Raw genomic sequence first — 15,231 nt, forward strand, 5'->3', positions numbered from 1 at the left:
TCAAGAACTTTAAAATCATTAATATAATAGCATTTACAAGTTAACTTATTTGTTTTATGACCCAGGGGGTAGGCAATTGTCTATGTTTTTTGCCCCTGGGGCCTCAAATTTCCTAAATCATTCTGCTGTTTCTAGCAATTTGGAATATTTAGTACATATTCAGAATAGAACACACTTTTGTAAGTTTTCTTGAGATACTTTTGTTTTTCTAGCTTGTATTTATAATGCCGTGGTGACAAAAAAGCAGATTTAGGTGTTGCGGCTTAATGTTGGGTTATCGAAAGGACACAACTACGCATAAATAATATTCAAGAAGGATCTATGAGATTCAATGACTGCGAAGAGTAAATATAAGCACTTCTTAACAATTTAACTTACAAATATGCAAATATTATGAATTCATTTTGTATTCAGGACTTTAAGTAAACCATGCATACTGTAAACTGTGAATTTATGATGAGTCATCATAGCTAAGGCCCAGGATTCTATCAATCTTCATTTAATATTTATAAACTTCATATTTGAGTTAATTTCTTTAAAATCTGTGAAATAATGCAAATTTGGTAAAATTCTGAATGTTCCCCTTTTTCACCCTATACAATGATCTTCAATGTTGTCTCTTATTTTGCCTTTTCAATTTTTGATTCCAGCGTCACTGATAAGACCTTCGTAGCATCACAATTTTAAGGCTGATATCTATATTTGAATTGAACATTACAGAGCATAAAAGTATATGGAGTGATTGGCTTACATTTGCTGCAATGAGGAGTATAAAATTGTATACAATAATATGAACATTTATTTGCATTCAGTTTTATCTGTTTCAACTTATATGATATTCACACTACACAAGTTATTTACAAAAGTGTGTTCTTATCTATAGCGAAGCAGAAGGCCGTGACACATCCAAGAGGAGGCGAAAGATACCAGAGTAATATTCAGACTCGTATGTCAAAAATAAACAGACTACGCTATGGCTAAAACAGAAAAAAGACTTATAGACAAACAATAGTACATAAAACACAACACAGAAATCCAAAGACTGAGCAACATTAACCGCACAAAAACTGATTTAAGGCGATTCGCATGAATGATCATGAAGCTTACAATTATTGACGTTTTTTGAATACACATTACCAATAAATGAATATTGGTCGCTCTCATATAATCTGTTGTGGAAATATCGTGTATTCGAAAGCTACACAGTTATGCACTACATATCCGGAGGTTATCCCCTATTTTCATAAATTTCACAGTGCATTTTATGGAATGACAAAAGTCTCAAAAATGTAATCGTCCATAGACAAAAATTATGGACACAATTTATAACTAATTTTACAGCTAAAATTCTACATGTTCTGTCTCTGTCAACACATATCATTAGTCAAGCATGTTACTTCATACTGCTACACATATGGTTTAGTCTCAGCATTGACTACTTTGCTGGTCTTTCTTGGGTTTGAAAGAAGTACAACATTTGTCAATCAATCTATGAAAATCTAGAAACACCAGCATTCCGAATGTTGTCGACAGCATAACTATTCCAAAATATCCAATACTAGCCGAGGATGGCCGAGAGTCTTTAGCAGATGTAAGTTTTCTAGTGTGAGATGACATTTTTCGTTTATCAACTTTAATATTGTTCACTATTTCCTGAATACTCTCCTCTAATGACAATGTGGTTGTTACATTCTGACAAGTACATGTACAATAAGGAGAACTGCCTGAAAATATACGTTGTATTTTTAAAAAAAACTGTAAAAACGATCATATATTCTGAACAAACTCATCATATATACCAGAATTACGATATTAAATTATCGCCATACCCGCGTTTCGTCTAAATAAGAATCATCAGTGATGCTCGAATCAATACATTTAAAAGGCCTAAAAGAGTACGAAGTTGAAGAGCATTGAGGACCATAAAATCCTAAAAGTTTTGACATCTATTCCTGAGGTAGAAAAGACTATTTTTTTTCACAAATTCAAATTTTTTTTTAACAGTATATTTATAATTTTAATCATATCAAGGATAACTCAAGTCAACACAGAAGTGTTGACTTCTGGGCTAGTTTTACCCTCGGGGAGATAAATATACGCAGTGGTAGCAAGCAACTAAAGCTTTGTGTATTGTATCAGATCTAATACTGGTATTACGTACAATATATAGCTTTAAACTTATTTTATATTTATTATGGAGGCCCTCAATTTGTTATGCAATACACCAATTTCGAGTTGTTGTTCGTGAATGAGATACCTTCGTTGAAGAAACATGTTATATGCCACAATGCTGATGCCTTAACTTAAAAGTAAGAACCTTCTTTGATACATTGTGGCATATAACATTTACGGCAAAGTCATCTATTGAGTGAAAACTTGGTATGACTTTGACCTTACACATTGTATAATTGCAGCTTTTTTTAGATAGCTTATTGTGCTTCCTTGTTACATAAATAAAGAAAAATGTGGTATGATTGTTAATGGGACAACTCTCCATGCAAATAATAATTCATAAATGTAAACCATTATAGGTCAATGACATCAATTAAACTAAACTTGAAATTGGCAGTTGTTTTCAATTTGTGCCTAAATATAGCTAGTGGTGTTACATTCAAAGCAACATAACAGACCACTAAAGGAAACAATAAAAGTTTACAGAAGAATATAAAGTGTTCATTTATAATAATACTTTTGTATAATGTGAAATAATAAAGATATTAAAAAGTACGCATCTGCGTCACGCGTTTTCACATGCTTTTTGACATGTCATGTCATGTCATGACATGATTTCCTATTGTCAGAGGTTGGCAAGTATGGTCAATGTACGGCCTTCAACACGGACCCTTCACTTACACCAAATAGCAAGCTATAAAGGGCTCCGAAAATAACTTATATACAAGCATTCAAACGGGAAACCAACGGTCTAATCTTTATAAAAAAACGAGAAACTAGAAACTCGTATAAATTACATATACAAACGACAACTACTGTACATCAGATACATGTTTGTTATTATAGTGATCCACCATTTTCTTTATCAGAAATACCTATACAAAGTCAGGAATATGACACTTGTAATTCATTCGTTTGATGTGTTTAATATTTTAATTTTGCCATTCGAGTAGGGACTATTTGTTCTGAATTTTCCTCGGAGTTCAGTATTCATGTGATTTTACTTTTTAACTATAAACTCTGTTTAAGCCATATTTGAGATAACTATTTTTTGTATTTTTGGTCCTCACTGCTCTTCAACTTTGTACTTCTTTGGATAATAACTCATTTGATCTAAGCGTCACTGATGCGTCTGGTGTATTGAATTTTTTGATAACTTTTTAAACGAAATATCCACATCTGTTTAAACAAGTTATTGTTGATCGACAGATCAATTTTAGCTGTGTTGAGTCAGCAATAAACTCCTCATCGATACCAGGACTAAACGCATGTGTATAAACGCCAGACGCGCTTTTAGTCTACAAAAGACTTATCAGTGACGCTCGAATCCCCAAAAATTAAAAGGCCAAATAAAGTACGAAGAAGATATACTCCGTTAAACGTATCATTATTTTACGTTTTTAATTAGGTTGATTGCGAATTTCTGGACTGAAGAAATTTCAATTCTCTTATTGCTATAAATTGAAAAGAAAGCATTTGACATAAACCTTTTAATACTAGTACTTACATGGCCTTTCCTTAATCTTTTACTACAAATCAAATGATTGAATCTTAAATGCTAATTGGTACCTCCGCCAGGTATTGTTTGATTGATATTGCTTGTTCCAAGTTCTGTTGTTGTCTGCGCTGCTTTTTCTCCTGTTGTCCTATCATCTTCCGTTGCTGTTGCATGATCATCTGTTGTCATCACATTCTCCGGTGTTGTCTCCGTAATTCGGTCGTCTGTCATCTCAATTTCTTCTGTCGTTGTGTGTATTTCAGTAGTGTGGTCTGCTATCGTTGTTTTCACTAAGGTTGTTTGGAGGGGTATGGTAGGGAAACATGCTGAACAATGACTTCGTACGTGAACTGAAAAAGTGATTGGGATTTTTTTTTGAAATATACAGTATGTCAGTTAACATGTTAATTTGACGTGTCATTCAATTTTCGTAAACAACCCGAGCTCACCCCGGATTTTGCAAAGGTTTCGTTTTCCAAGTCTTTAGTTTTCTATGATACGTTTTATAGAGTGTTGTTTAAATTTTGTTGGGTTTTGTTTCTATTACCATGGAGTTATCTTTGAGTTTGTCTTTGACTAGGAAGTTTTGTACCAATCTATTTTTTTATGAATCTAAAATATATGGAAGAAGACGCAATTAATAAAAGAGGGACGAAAGATACCAGAGGGATAGTTCATAAATCGAAAATATACTGACAACACCATGGCTAAAAATGACAAAGGACAAACAGACAATCAATGAAGAAAATATAATAATGGGGTAATAAAAAATAATGAATTAAGAATAATTAATCAAATTTATGAGGAATAGAGAAAATACTGCGAATGCATAAAAAAAACTTTAATGCAACTCTTTAAATATACTGGACTGTTATATATGTGACTGTTTGAATTAGGGAGATCGTGTATGAAGATTGACACTAAGTCAATCATGTCAATTATATGATTTGAGAATGAATGCATATCATGTTATGTTATTCTTTTATTAAAAATACATGTATTTTTTTGGCTCTGATTCTGACCAATGCTAATATACTAAACACATATTTACATGTATCTGTAATTATTGTATAGCAATATAATATTTCCCATAGAAAGTAACAAAAAGTTAGCGTGCCATAAATTCCAATATTGCACTATTGCAGTAAATTTAAAAATTCATGACGTCATCAACTTCAAAATCTAAGTTTAAACCAATGTTTTACTTACAAATATTATATTGCTAAACAATAAAAGGGTAATTGCATGAATATTGTCCCTCGTAGAACATATATTGCACTTGCAAGCTCGTGAAATATAAAATTCTACTCGGAACAATATTCCCCAATATTCATGCTATTAGACAATAAACGTAGTGTCTTGAAATATGAAATTTATTTGTATGAGGCTTAGAAACGGAGAAAATGCGAGATTCTACCGAGACAAATACACTGTTTTTATACTGAAATTGATAAAAAATATATAAACAAATAAAAAAATATGTAACAAATTTTGTTAAAAAAAAGTGTTTTGAATTTACCTCTTGGCGTACAATTTCGGGTATTTACTTATGAGCGTAGTCCAGGCGGTAAGACATTGAAATTTTAAGGAATTTGAAAGGGAAAATGAACTTGATTAATAACATTTGATAAACTTGGTATATAAATTACAAATTTTAAGACATAATATTAAGTTTAAATACATAAAAGTTTAACCATTGTTACTACACGTTACCATGGCTGTAACGTGACGTTGTTGATAAAATACAGTAGTTCCGGTAAGTAGTCGGGGCTAATAGGTTGATAGTTGAGATCATTGACGTATAAAGCTAACGTGTATACGTAAAGTTTTTTCTGTATAGTAAAATAGCTGATTGCAGTATAATAATCCTATATTATGTTGTTTTTACCAACTATGTATATCAATTGTATCTGATTTTATGCCCTTTATGAGCCCTGTAATTTGGGTAATAATATTTGTATTCTATTCTTTTCTATTCTATTCTATTCTATTATATTCTATTCTACTCTCTATTCTATTCTATTCTATTCTATTCTATTCTATTCTATTCTATTCTATTCTATTCTATTCTATTCTATGATTTTCTATTCTATTCCATTCTAATTCTAATTCTAATTCTATTCTATTCTATAATTACTTGTTAAGTTACAGTTACGGATGTAGTTATAATGATTTCCGGAATATTGTTGGTTGATTATGTTGTAGTAAGGATCATCAGTGGAGTCATAGGTAAGACATGCATTTGGATCGGTCGTCACACGGTAAACGAATCCCCAGCAAACATAACCATTTGCTATTATCGACTCGCAGGTGTTAATACAGTCAGGCACAGTTGCTGGTGATATATAAAAACTACCGGAAAAACTCCCAGAACGCCATTTAGTAAAAGTGTAGGAAATACCAGTAGTACAAATACCTGAAAAAGATTTAATACAAAAGAAGTGAAATCGAGCTCAGTTGTCACTGATGCGGTATTAGATAATTTACGGGGCTTTTATTTGATTTCATGTTGGGGAGGGGCCCTTACAGCATACATGTATGTTTAATAACTGTATATATTTAGGAAGCATGACTCCGTGGGGGGCAAATATAACAGATGGATATTGTTTGACTTTTGAGGTCCTTTTGGACAATATATAGCACTATATATATTAAAGTTCTTGAACATTATTTGCTTTTACATTGTTGGTTTTAACATATCCTGTTAAAGGTTAATCCATAAAACTTATCGACGCACCACACTTATAAAGTGTTTTATATATTAACTGAATAAAATACGTTAAACAAAACCAACATTGCTTAAATAATGCACAAATTTTTAACCTATTTCTAATTTTTATATCATATATATATATATATATATAAACTAGTCTAAATTAATTGAAAACTACGTTCAAACTTATGATTGCGTTAGATAACAAAACCGCAATTTTTATAAGTGTGCATGTAAAACAGATTTCGTTGTAAAAGCGTATAAAAAGACCAAAAAAGTGAAAAAAGTATATTAAAACAAAACGCATTTGACTAGCAGGTCAAACAACTGGTGTTCTTTAACCCCGTTGACTGCCATTGGCAATTGCCAAAAAAAAATGATCACAAGATGTAACAAAATGGATCTTAATATAATTTTAATACTAAACAGTGGCCAAGATGTTATGCCACAAACATAAGTTGTCAATTTTTATTATTTTTCTTATTTTTTATTGTACACCAGATCCGGATTTCGACAATAAATATCACTTCGGTGATGTAAGGGATCGAAACGGTATCTGGAAGGCCATATCTAATTTACCCTAATTTTTGAGATAGACTCTTGAAATTTAAGAGTCAATAGAATGAACGGATCATATTAATCGGAAGGGAAATATAATACAAGCCCAAACGAAAAAATATTAACAAGTCTAAATTGAAAACTACTTTCAAACCTATGATTGTATATCAATTCTTAAATAAAATAATACGTTTGTCTTCTTCGCACATAAATGATTTCTTCTCGGTATCACAATCTGCCAAATTCCACTCCAGTCCCGTATTCTCTACAACGATATAAGTACATAGATACCCAGCACCTTCCGTTTTTGATGGGGACCAATTTTCATAAATCGGCGAAGATCCGTCATCTGACCATATGCGATTAGTATTATCACTGGGATTTGGAGCATACAGTCCTATCCAGATGTGCATTCCCCTGAAAACAAATAAAACAGAATCCAGCTAGATAATGGAACGACCATTCAGCTTCAAATAGTGGAGGTATTATTGATTTTAAAAAGATTCTGATCCTTCATTTGATGGATAAAATCATAAAAATATTCTGGTCAGACAACCCAAGAAAATATTCTGAATTCTGAGTTTCCCGTGCCTTAAAGTGTTAAATATTGAAATAAAATAATTTCATTAATAACGTTTAACAAAATCTGCCCCATACAAAAAACACATTGTCCTCACCCTTTTATGGTGGCTTCCTAAACGAGTTTTCCCCCCATGAGCCTCGGTCACTTTACTCAATACTGGGCGTTCAAACTTTGTAATCGATGCACTAAATCCATTATTTTGTTTGGTAGATTTCTGACTCTGAGTATGGTTCATTTATAATCATGCGTAAATATGTTATGACCACAAGCCCCAATGTGAGAATTTTTTTATGAATACTGTGTACTTACATGTAAGTTGAAGAATCGTAAACGCACCATAATCAGAAGGCATTATATTTAAATGCAGATCATTCACTGCAGTATTGTGAGATGGTGAAATGTAAACTTAAATGTATCGGAAGAAAAGAGGAACACTCTTACTCTTTTTAAAATCTTATTCTCACAATGTACTTCATTTCATTACTAATTTGTATGCAATTTTTTATCTCATTTTCAATAAAGACCTAATTATCAGACCTGGACTAAATATTCCATAGCAATGGTCGATGTTGATTCAAGCAATATTGTCTTAAAAGTGAGTTGTCTTTGAGACCCGTTATCGACCAATCATAATTTATATGCGTATGCTAATATGCAAATCGTATAAGAATTATATAATAATATTAACAATAGGTACAAGTGGTCCAATAGATGTTCTTTGAGAAGGTGATTCTTGGCTTCTCTATAAATCTGTACAAGATTTTGTCCATGACTATTGCAGACGGTGAAGGCAGTTTCCCATGTCACAGGTGACGTGTATAGTGTAATATCTCCCGCCATGACCTTATATTCTAAAACTATAAATATATTCTCATAATATTTCAAGTAATAGTAACCTCAAGTCACATTGTTAAAAATATAGAATTGGTTTTATATTCTGAAAGCAATGCAAACACTCCTGTAACAAAAAATGTCATCCACAACATCAAACTTGTTATCTTTAATTATTAAGGGTCTCTCTCTGGTATCAAAGGAACTAACTTGTTCTTCCACTGTAATCACATGTCATTAAAGGGAAGATGAGAGCGTTGAACAAAGATTTTTCCATAAGAAAGAACTTCAAGCTGTAAAATGTAATAGCCAATGAGAACAAGAGACCAAATGACACACTGGCTATATTAACAATTACGTACGTCATGTGTCAATTGCTAAAACCGTAGGTTGCTCATGCAAGTACTCATTCGTCATGGTTTGATTTGACATATAAGCACCACTGATAAGTATTTTGATGCTTAATTCGTTATTGAAATTTTAACAGGTTTTAAAAAAGTTATTACAAGTTAAATTGAGTTAAACTAGGTTGTCATCCCAATCCATACCATATAAGATCTTTCACAATTATATAGCTATATTTAACCGCCATTTTATATTCTTTTACGATCATTCATCTACATACACTTAAATAACGACGATTTACCTATCAATAAAATGACTGTAAAATTGGGAATAGAAAAGGGGAATGTGTCAAAGAGACAAAAACCCAACCAAAGAGCAGAAGACAGCCGAGGGCCACCAATGAGTCTTAAATACAGCAAATTGTGTCTTGACCATGAAATGTCTGTTTTTGTGTTATTGATTTGCTCATGTAACGTGTAACCGGGCGATCAATGGATCCGTATCTGAATAAATCAGGATTTCAAGTGTTCAACATAAATTTGCACCACAGCAAGTTGTCCTATTCAAAGCAATTATCAGACCCTTAAATGAATTCACAATGTCAAATATATCAGCTACACAATGCACATAAATTAAATAACAAGGTGAAGTTCCTCATTCACTATGTATAAATGTTCCGGACCATATGAGTATTTGGACCATACGCGTATGGTCATGACCATATGCGTATACTCATATGGTCCGACCATACGCGTATGGTCCGACCGTACGCGTATGGTCGGACCATATCAGTAAAATACTTGTTTGGTACATGATAAAATTTTCAAAAGTACATAAACTTTATCTAAAAAAAACAATGATGGTTCCATGACAATGTATTATTTTTTTAATTCAAATACTTCGTAAAAAATAAATTTTGATGCTACAGTTTTCATCGCTAATTACATTCTTGCATGTAGGCTTGGTGTGATATTAACTTTCACATGGTCTCATATTTTTTTGGCGTTTGCAAGTCTTGGTTGTGCATGATCATTTTCTTATTTCTACAGTGTTTTTAAGGAGCTCTAGATCTCAAATATCGTAACATGATTGCAAAACACCATATTCACAAGACAACTATGTAAACTATGTTTCTTTCCAGCGACTTCTTGTGTAACAGTTCTTTAAGATTTTTTTTGGAATTATTTTTTTAAGTTGCCATTCACTCGTAAACTTTAACAAATCGGTATTGACCATCGGTATAAAATGTGTTTATTATTGTTTTGACAAGTAAGTAAAATTAACTATGTGAAACTTTTAATTGTTATATATAAAATTAACTAATCTGGTCATCATAATATAAATTAATAAAATTACTAACATGATAGCGTCTTTTTAATGAACGGTCATATTATATGACGAGTTTAGAGGTATTAAAAGTAAAATGTAACAGAGTGTTAATTACCTAGACCATACGCGTACGGTCGGACCATACGCGTATGGTCGGACCATATGAGTATATACCCATATGGTCATGACCATACGCGTATGGTCCAAATACTCATATGGTCCGGAACATAAACACAATGCCTTATTACAGAATATATACACACAATGTCACTATGCAATCACTATGCAACATGTATCAGACCGATTTATTCACAATGTCACTAACAGATTATTATGCAACATGCACACGGCCCTTTATTACACCATGTCACCAACAGATGACTTTGAAACATGCATCAAGTAAGGCCGTGTTCACATTGACCTAAATTTGGTGTTGTGTTAGTGTAACTCACACGTAAACTAAACACTATTGCGTTCCAATTGATAAAACTCAATGTTTACATGTAGTTTAAATCATGTTTTACCTACACACAGTCGATAGTCAATGTAGGCCTTGTGTAGGTTAAGTGTACACAAAACTAGGCATTTAGGACATTAGTTTTATCGTGTATATATTTAAGGAGGAAACTATTTTTGAATAAAATTGATATTTTTGATAATTATAAGTTGTCTAAATTTTTACAGATTTTTTTTGTTAAAAAAAATTAACGTACTTTATTTATCCCTAATCAAGACTCAAAGCAGCATCATTGACGAACCTATAAGGCAGCAACCAATTGATTTTCGGGGGAGGGGGGGGGGGGGCTATTATAGTTGAGTATAAAACATAAAGGCAAGGGGGCAGGGGGTGGTGAGCTACGGATTTTGTTTTGGAAACTAAAAAAGTTTCCAGTTTTTGGCCCTGAAAAAAAATTGTTTGTTTCACCCTCATCTGCCACTATATATAATGCTAAAATTGATTTCGACTTGTCACCAAAATTTGTCCTGAAAAAAATCAATAGCTCACGCCCCCCTCCCCCTCCACAAAAAATGAAGTAAATAATTGTTGCCTAATTCATTTGAAAAGGTCTTCCCGAATTGACTTGACGTACACAGAAATATTCGCCACTGGTCTTTACTCAAAAAACGATTCACGCATAAATGCATGACTAAAACAAGTGTGAGGTAAATGATATGTTTGTCTAGTATCTCAGATCCATTAAATAACACGTAAAATAAATATAAAAAAAAACCGCTACCCTATTCCTTTACCAAATACTCCTTGGAGAAGAATTACCATTTGAAACGAACAGAAAAGATAAAAATGTAGTGATCACTAATATCTCAATCCTTTTTTTCGGCTGTAAGCACACTGTTGCAGCTAACGTTTTCTAATGCGTTATCGAAACTTCTCTTGTATATTCAAACTACTGCAAATTATAAAAATGGCTTTCTTAAAGTAGCAACCACTTAACTTTAAAAAAGGGGGAGAGTTATTTTTTTTATCTGAGTCAGATTTTTTTTCGCGCGTACGTTTTTATTCCTTTTTTTTCGATGCTGGTTATCAAATACTTTTTTTTCAATATTTAACACTATAATGTATGGGGACACTCTTGATTCAGAACAATTTTTTTTTCTATCATCTGTATGACCATTTTTTTTTTTTATCAAATTGGAGATCGTAATATTTCCATTCCCATCCTCCGCCCCCCTTTTGAAGTCAATTGGTTGTTCCCTTACCGCTAGAAAAAATTTCCAAAAATTTTGAATTCAGTTCTACGTAATGAACATTTAAATGACATATAGTTTACAAGTGGGAACAAATCTTATGTACAGGTAGCTAAACAAGGTGTATAGATGTGAACAAATGTAATGTGAAACCAGTGTACACTACACTAAACTAATTGTAAACATGTTTACTCTACACGGCGTTTGGTGTGAACACGGCCTAAGTATCACACAAAATGTATGAACACAAAAGCACATATATACAACTTCTATTTACAACGTCCACCAATATTTAATATCACCTTGTTTTAAAAATCTTCAACTAACCACAATAACACAACGACATATTTAAACTTGCACAAATCCTACAATGTATAAGGAATAAATATATATATATATATAAACCCAGCTGAACTCACGCACAAAATATCCCTTTGAGTTCCCACATAATGAATATTATCCAACTGGTAAGGTTTAACACAGTGAACTTTCACTAATACACTCCAACAATATTACAACTTGCAACACCATCAAGTAAACACTTTGTATTCTCACTAATACAAATCTATGAAGTATTCACACTTCCACATAGTACAACTTGCAACATCAGCAAGTATACACATTGTTTTCTCATAAATACAATAACCACTTATATATATATATATATATATATATATATATATCATAGGTTTGAACGTAGTTTTCAATTTAGACTCGTATATATATATATATATATATATGAAAGCAAATTTACAGATCTAACATTGTTGGGTTGATGTTTAGACGAGTTGTATATATATATATATATATATATACGAGTCTAAATTGAAAACTACGTTCAAACCTATGACTGCGTTGGATAAAAACCGGAATTTTTATACGTGTGCATGTCAAACAAATTTCGTTGTAGAAGGGTCTAAAAACAGCACAAACAACATTTTCCAAAAGACCAAAAGAGTGAAAAAGTATATTTAAACAAAACGCATTTGACTAACAGGTCGAACAACTGATGTTCTTTAACCCTGCTGACTGCCATTGGCGATTGCCAAATAAAATTGATCACAAGATGTAACAAAATGGATTCTCATATAAATTTAATACGTCACAGAAGGAAAAAAAATTGTTAACTTGTGGACAGGATGTTGTATATATATATGTATATATCAGATTCACTTTATACATTGTATCAGATTCACTTTATACATTGTATCAGATTCACTTTATACATTGTATCAGATTCACTTTATACATTGTATCAGATTCACTTTATACATTGTATCAGATTCACTTTATACATTGTATCACAATCACTTTTGCAATATCCATATATAAATCCGAACACTATGTATATATGCTTTGTAATCACGTAATTCACTCTACTTACCAGTTGGAAAAAAATCCCTGATCATATCACTTCAACGGTCCACATAAAACTGACAAATTTTCTCTGTCTTGAGCTGGTTTATATTACTACGATATGGAACGGTCCATTATACTTAAAGGGTTGAAAATCAATATTATACCAATTTTAGGGGTGTTTTAAGTAATAGTTGGTGCTCCAACTATGGAGACACTTGTATACATATCAAAACACAATTAACAGGGAAAGGCAACTGGAGTTTCACATCAAAACAAATAAACTATGACCGATTTTCGTTACACTCATATAAAATATATCATATCTTCATATATTTCATTGCTTTGCATTGTGTTGGGGGAAGGTTAACTTTCTGGTAACAAGACCCGTCACGGCCTGGCTGGGGAATTGTGTGGGCAAATGTTCACATTAATCTGTACCGACACAGGCTCCATATGTCCTCCTATATACGCCATATATCACGGTGGTGCTCCTAATTAAACATGTTAAAGGAGGCTCATATGGAGACAAGTTCACCAATCTGAATAAATTAAAAAACTTACCGTTTAACAAAATGAGATTGATTATGATATTCATCAGCATCTAAAAAGAAAAAAAACCCAACATTTTAAACATGTTTATACTTGAAATCGACACGTGTTTTTCTATTGTTATTTAGATTTGAATGTTTCTTACTGTTAATTCAATAGGGCGTAAAAGCGTTGACCGAAGTACATATTGTATGTTGGAAGCGCTTCATTCTAAAACATGTGCTCACGTTCGCGTTTCAACCCTATGGAATTACTAAAAGAAGCATTCAAAACTTATAATTTCATTTTTTCGCTATGATCATGAAACACGATTACTATCAAGTTTTTCTTTTATTCATCTGTGCGCATTATTATGAAAACAGGTATGTTATTTACAATTTATGAAATTTTTTGTGAAATGAATCCTTTCGCTCATTTTTTCAGTATGTTCACATTAAGAATGATACAAACAACCCAGTATAAGAACGAAATAACATTGAATTATCCTTAATTTTTTTCTTCAAAAAAAAATCCTTATTTATGTACAAAACGTAATAACAAATATGTTACGAGCAACAATTGAAAACCACTGAATAACAGACTCATGACTAAGGACAGACACCTAAGAATATGCCCACAGTGGTGTAAAAGTTCTATGTGTCTTCTCTTTTTGTAAATGTTTGTAGTTTTGAGGTTCATCCAATTTCCTCTGTATTTGTTTTACATACTTGACTAAGAGGATCAACAACAAAATATTAAAAAAAAAAAAAAAAAAAATTGAAGTGATTATCAAGAATATAGAGACATATACATGTATACAATGTAATGAATCCAAAATATTGTCCAGAACTACACATTTCGTTAAGATATAATCTGATTCTTAATATAATTAAAAATAAAAGTGTGTATTGCAATATATTATAAATATCAAAATGAAATATTTTTTTGTTCAATAGGAAACTAAAGGCGTTTAGAGCAATTTATTTTGTTTTGATGTTGAAAGTAAATCTTATTCATTCTTGTGCTGCTTGCAGTTCTCTCCGACCGCGTGTGTGGATCTTTTGGGAAGCAACGAGGTGCCACTATTTAGTGGCGAATCGGTCGGTCCTCCACCCGACCCGTCTTGAAACACGGACCAAGAAGTCTAACATATGCGCAAGTAGTTAGTGTATGTAATGTAACTTCTTATACTAATTGGTTTTATTAGTGTAGCTTAATTAATTATAAACAAAATAAAGCCGTGACGTAAATGATTCCGTAGTTGTTTAATTAGCACGAACAAATTGTTTACCCATTAATCAAGTTTTGTTTAGAATGAATATGTCCGAGACTAACATTTGTCAAATGTGTTCATGCAAATCTGAGGAGTCCGTGGAACATTTCGTTCTACAATGTTCTGAATATTCTCCTATACGAAATAAGTATTTTGCCGATATACATGAGTACCTAAGTAAAAACTTCCCTGACTTCTGCTTCACAGAGTTACCGTCCTAATAAACATACTGATAGGTGAATATTTTTATAAGATTGATCCAAATGTTTGTAAACATGTTGATACTTTTAGTAAAAAGATGTTGAGTGAAATGTACACTTACAGATCTTCAATTT

General features: G+C 32.1%; 1 protein-coding gene across 1 annotated transcript; it reads right to left on the bottom strand.

Annotated features, from left to right (window-relative positions):
• Positions 1–1,425: 1,425 nt before the first annotated feature.
• LOC134697613 (uncharacterized) lies at positions 1,426–8,458 on the bottom strand. The gene is made up of 5 exons (XM_063559897.1): positions 8,222–8,458; positions 7,132–7,358; positions 5,808–6,086; positions 3,742–4,020; positions 1,426–1,724 (listed from the first exon to the last, which is right to left on the bottom strand). Exons 1-5 carry the CDS (start codon positions 8,362–8,364, stop codon positions 1,426–1,428), a joined length of 1,227 nt encoding a protein of 408 aa, XP_063415967.1. The 5' UTR covers positions 8,365–8,458.
• Between the last annotated feature and the right edge of the window lie 6,773 nt (positions 8,459–15,231).

The sequence above is a fragment of the Mytilus trossulus genome, chromosome 14, assembly GCF_036588685.1.
Source record: "Mytilus trossulus isolate FHL-02 chromosome 14, PNRI_Mtr1.1.1.hap1, whole genome shotgun sequence".
Taxonomy (NCBI): Eukaryota; Metazoa; Mollusca; class Bivalvia; order Mytilida; family Mytilidae; genus Mytilus; species Mytilus trossulus.

Bases quoted from the DNA above. Each gene is read 5' to 3' on its own strand.
- LOC134697613 (XM_063559897.1), bottom strand. From the start codon at position 8,364: ATGGCGGGAGATATTACACTATACACGTCACCTGTGACATGGGAAACT. The intron at 7,359-8,221 runs GTACCTATTGTT...ATTTGTTTTCAG, and splicing joins GAACATCTATTGGACCACTT to GGGAATGCACATCTGGATAG. The intron at 1,725-3,741 runs GTACCAATTAGC...GTATATTTTCAG, and splicing joins TCAAACAATACCTGGCGGAG to GCAGTTCTCCTTATTGTACA.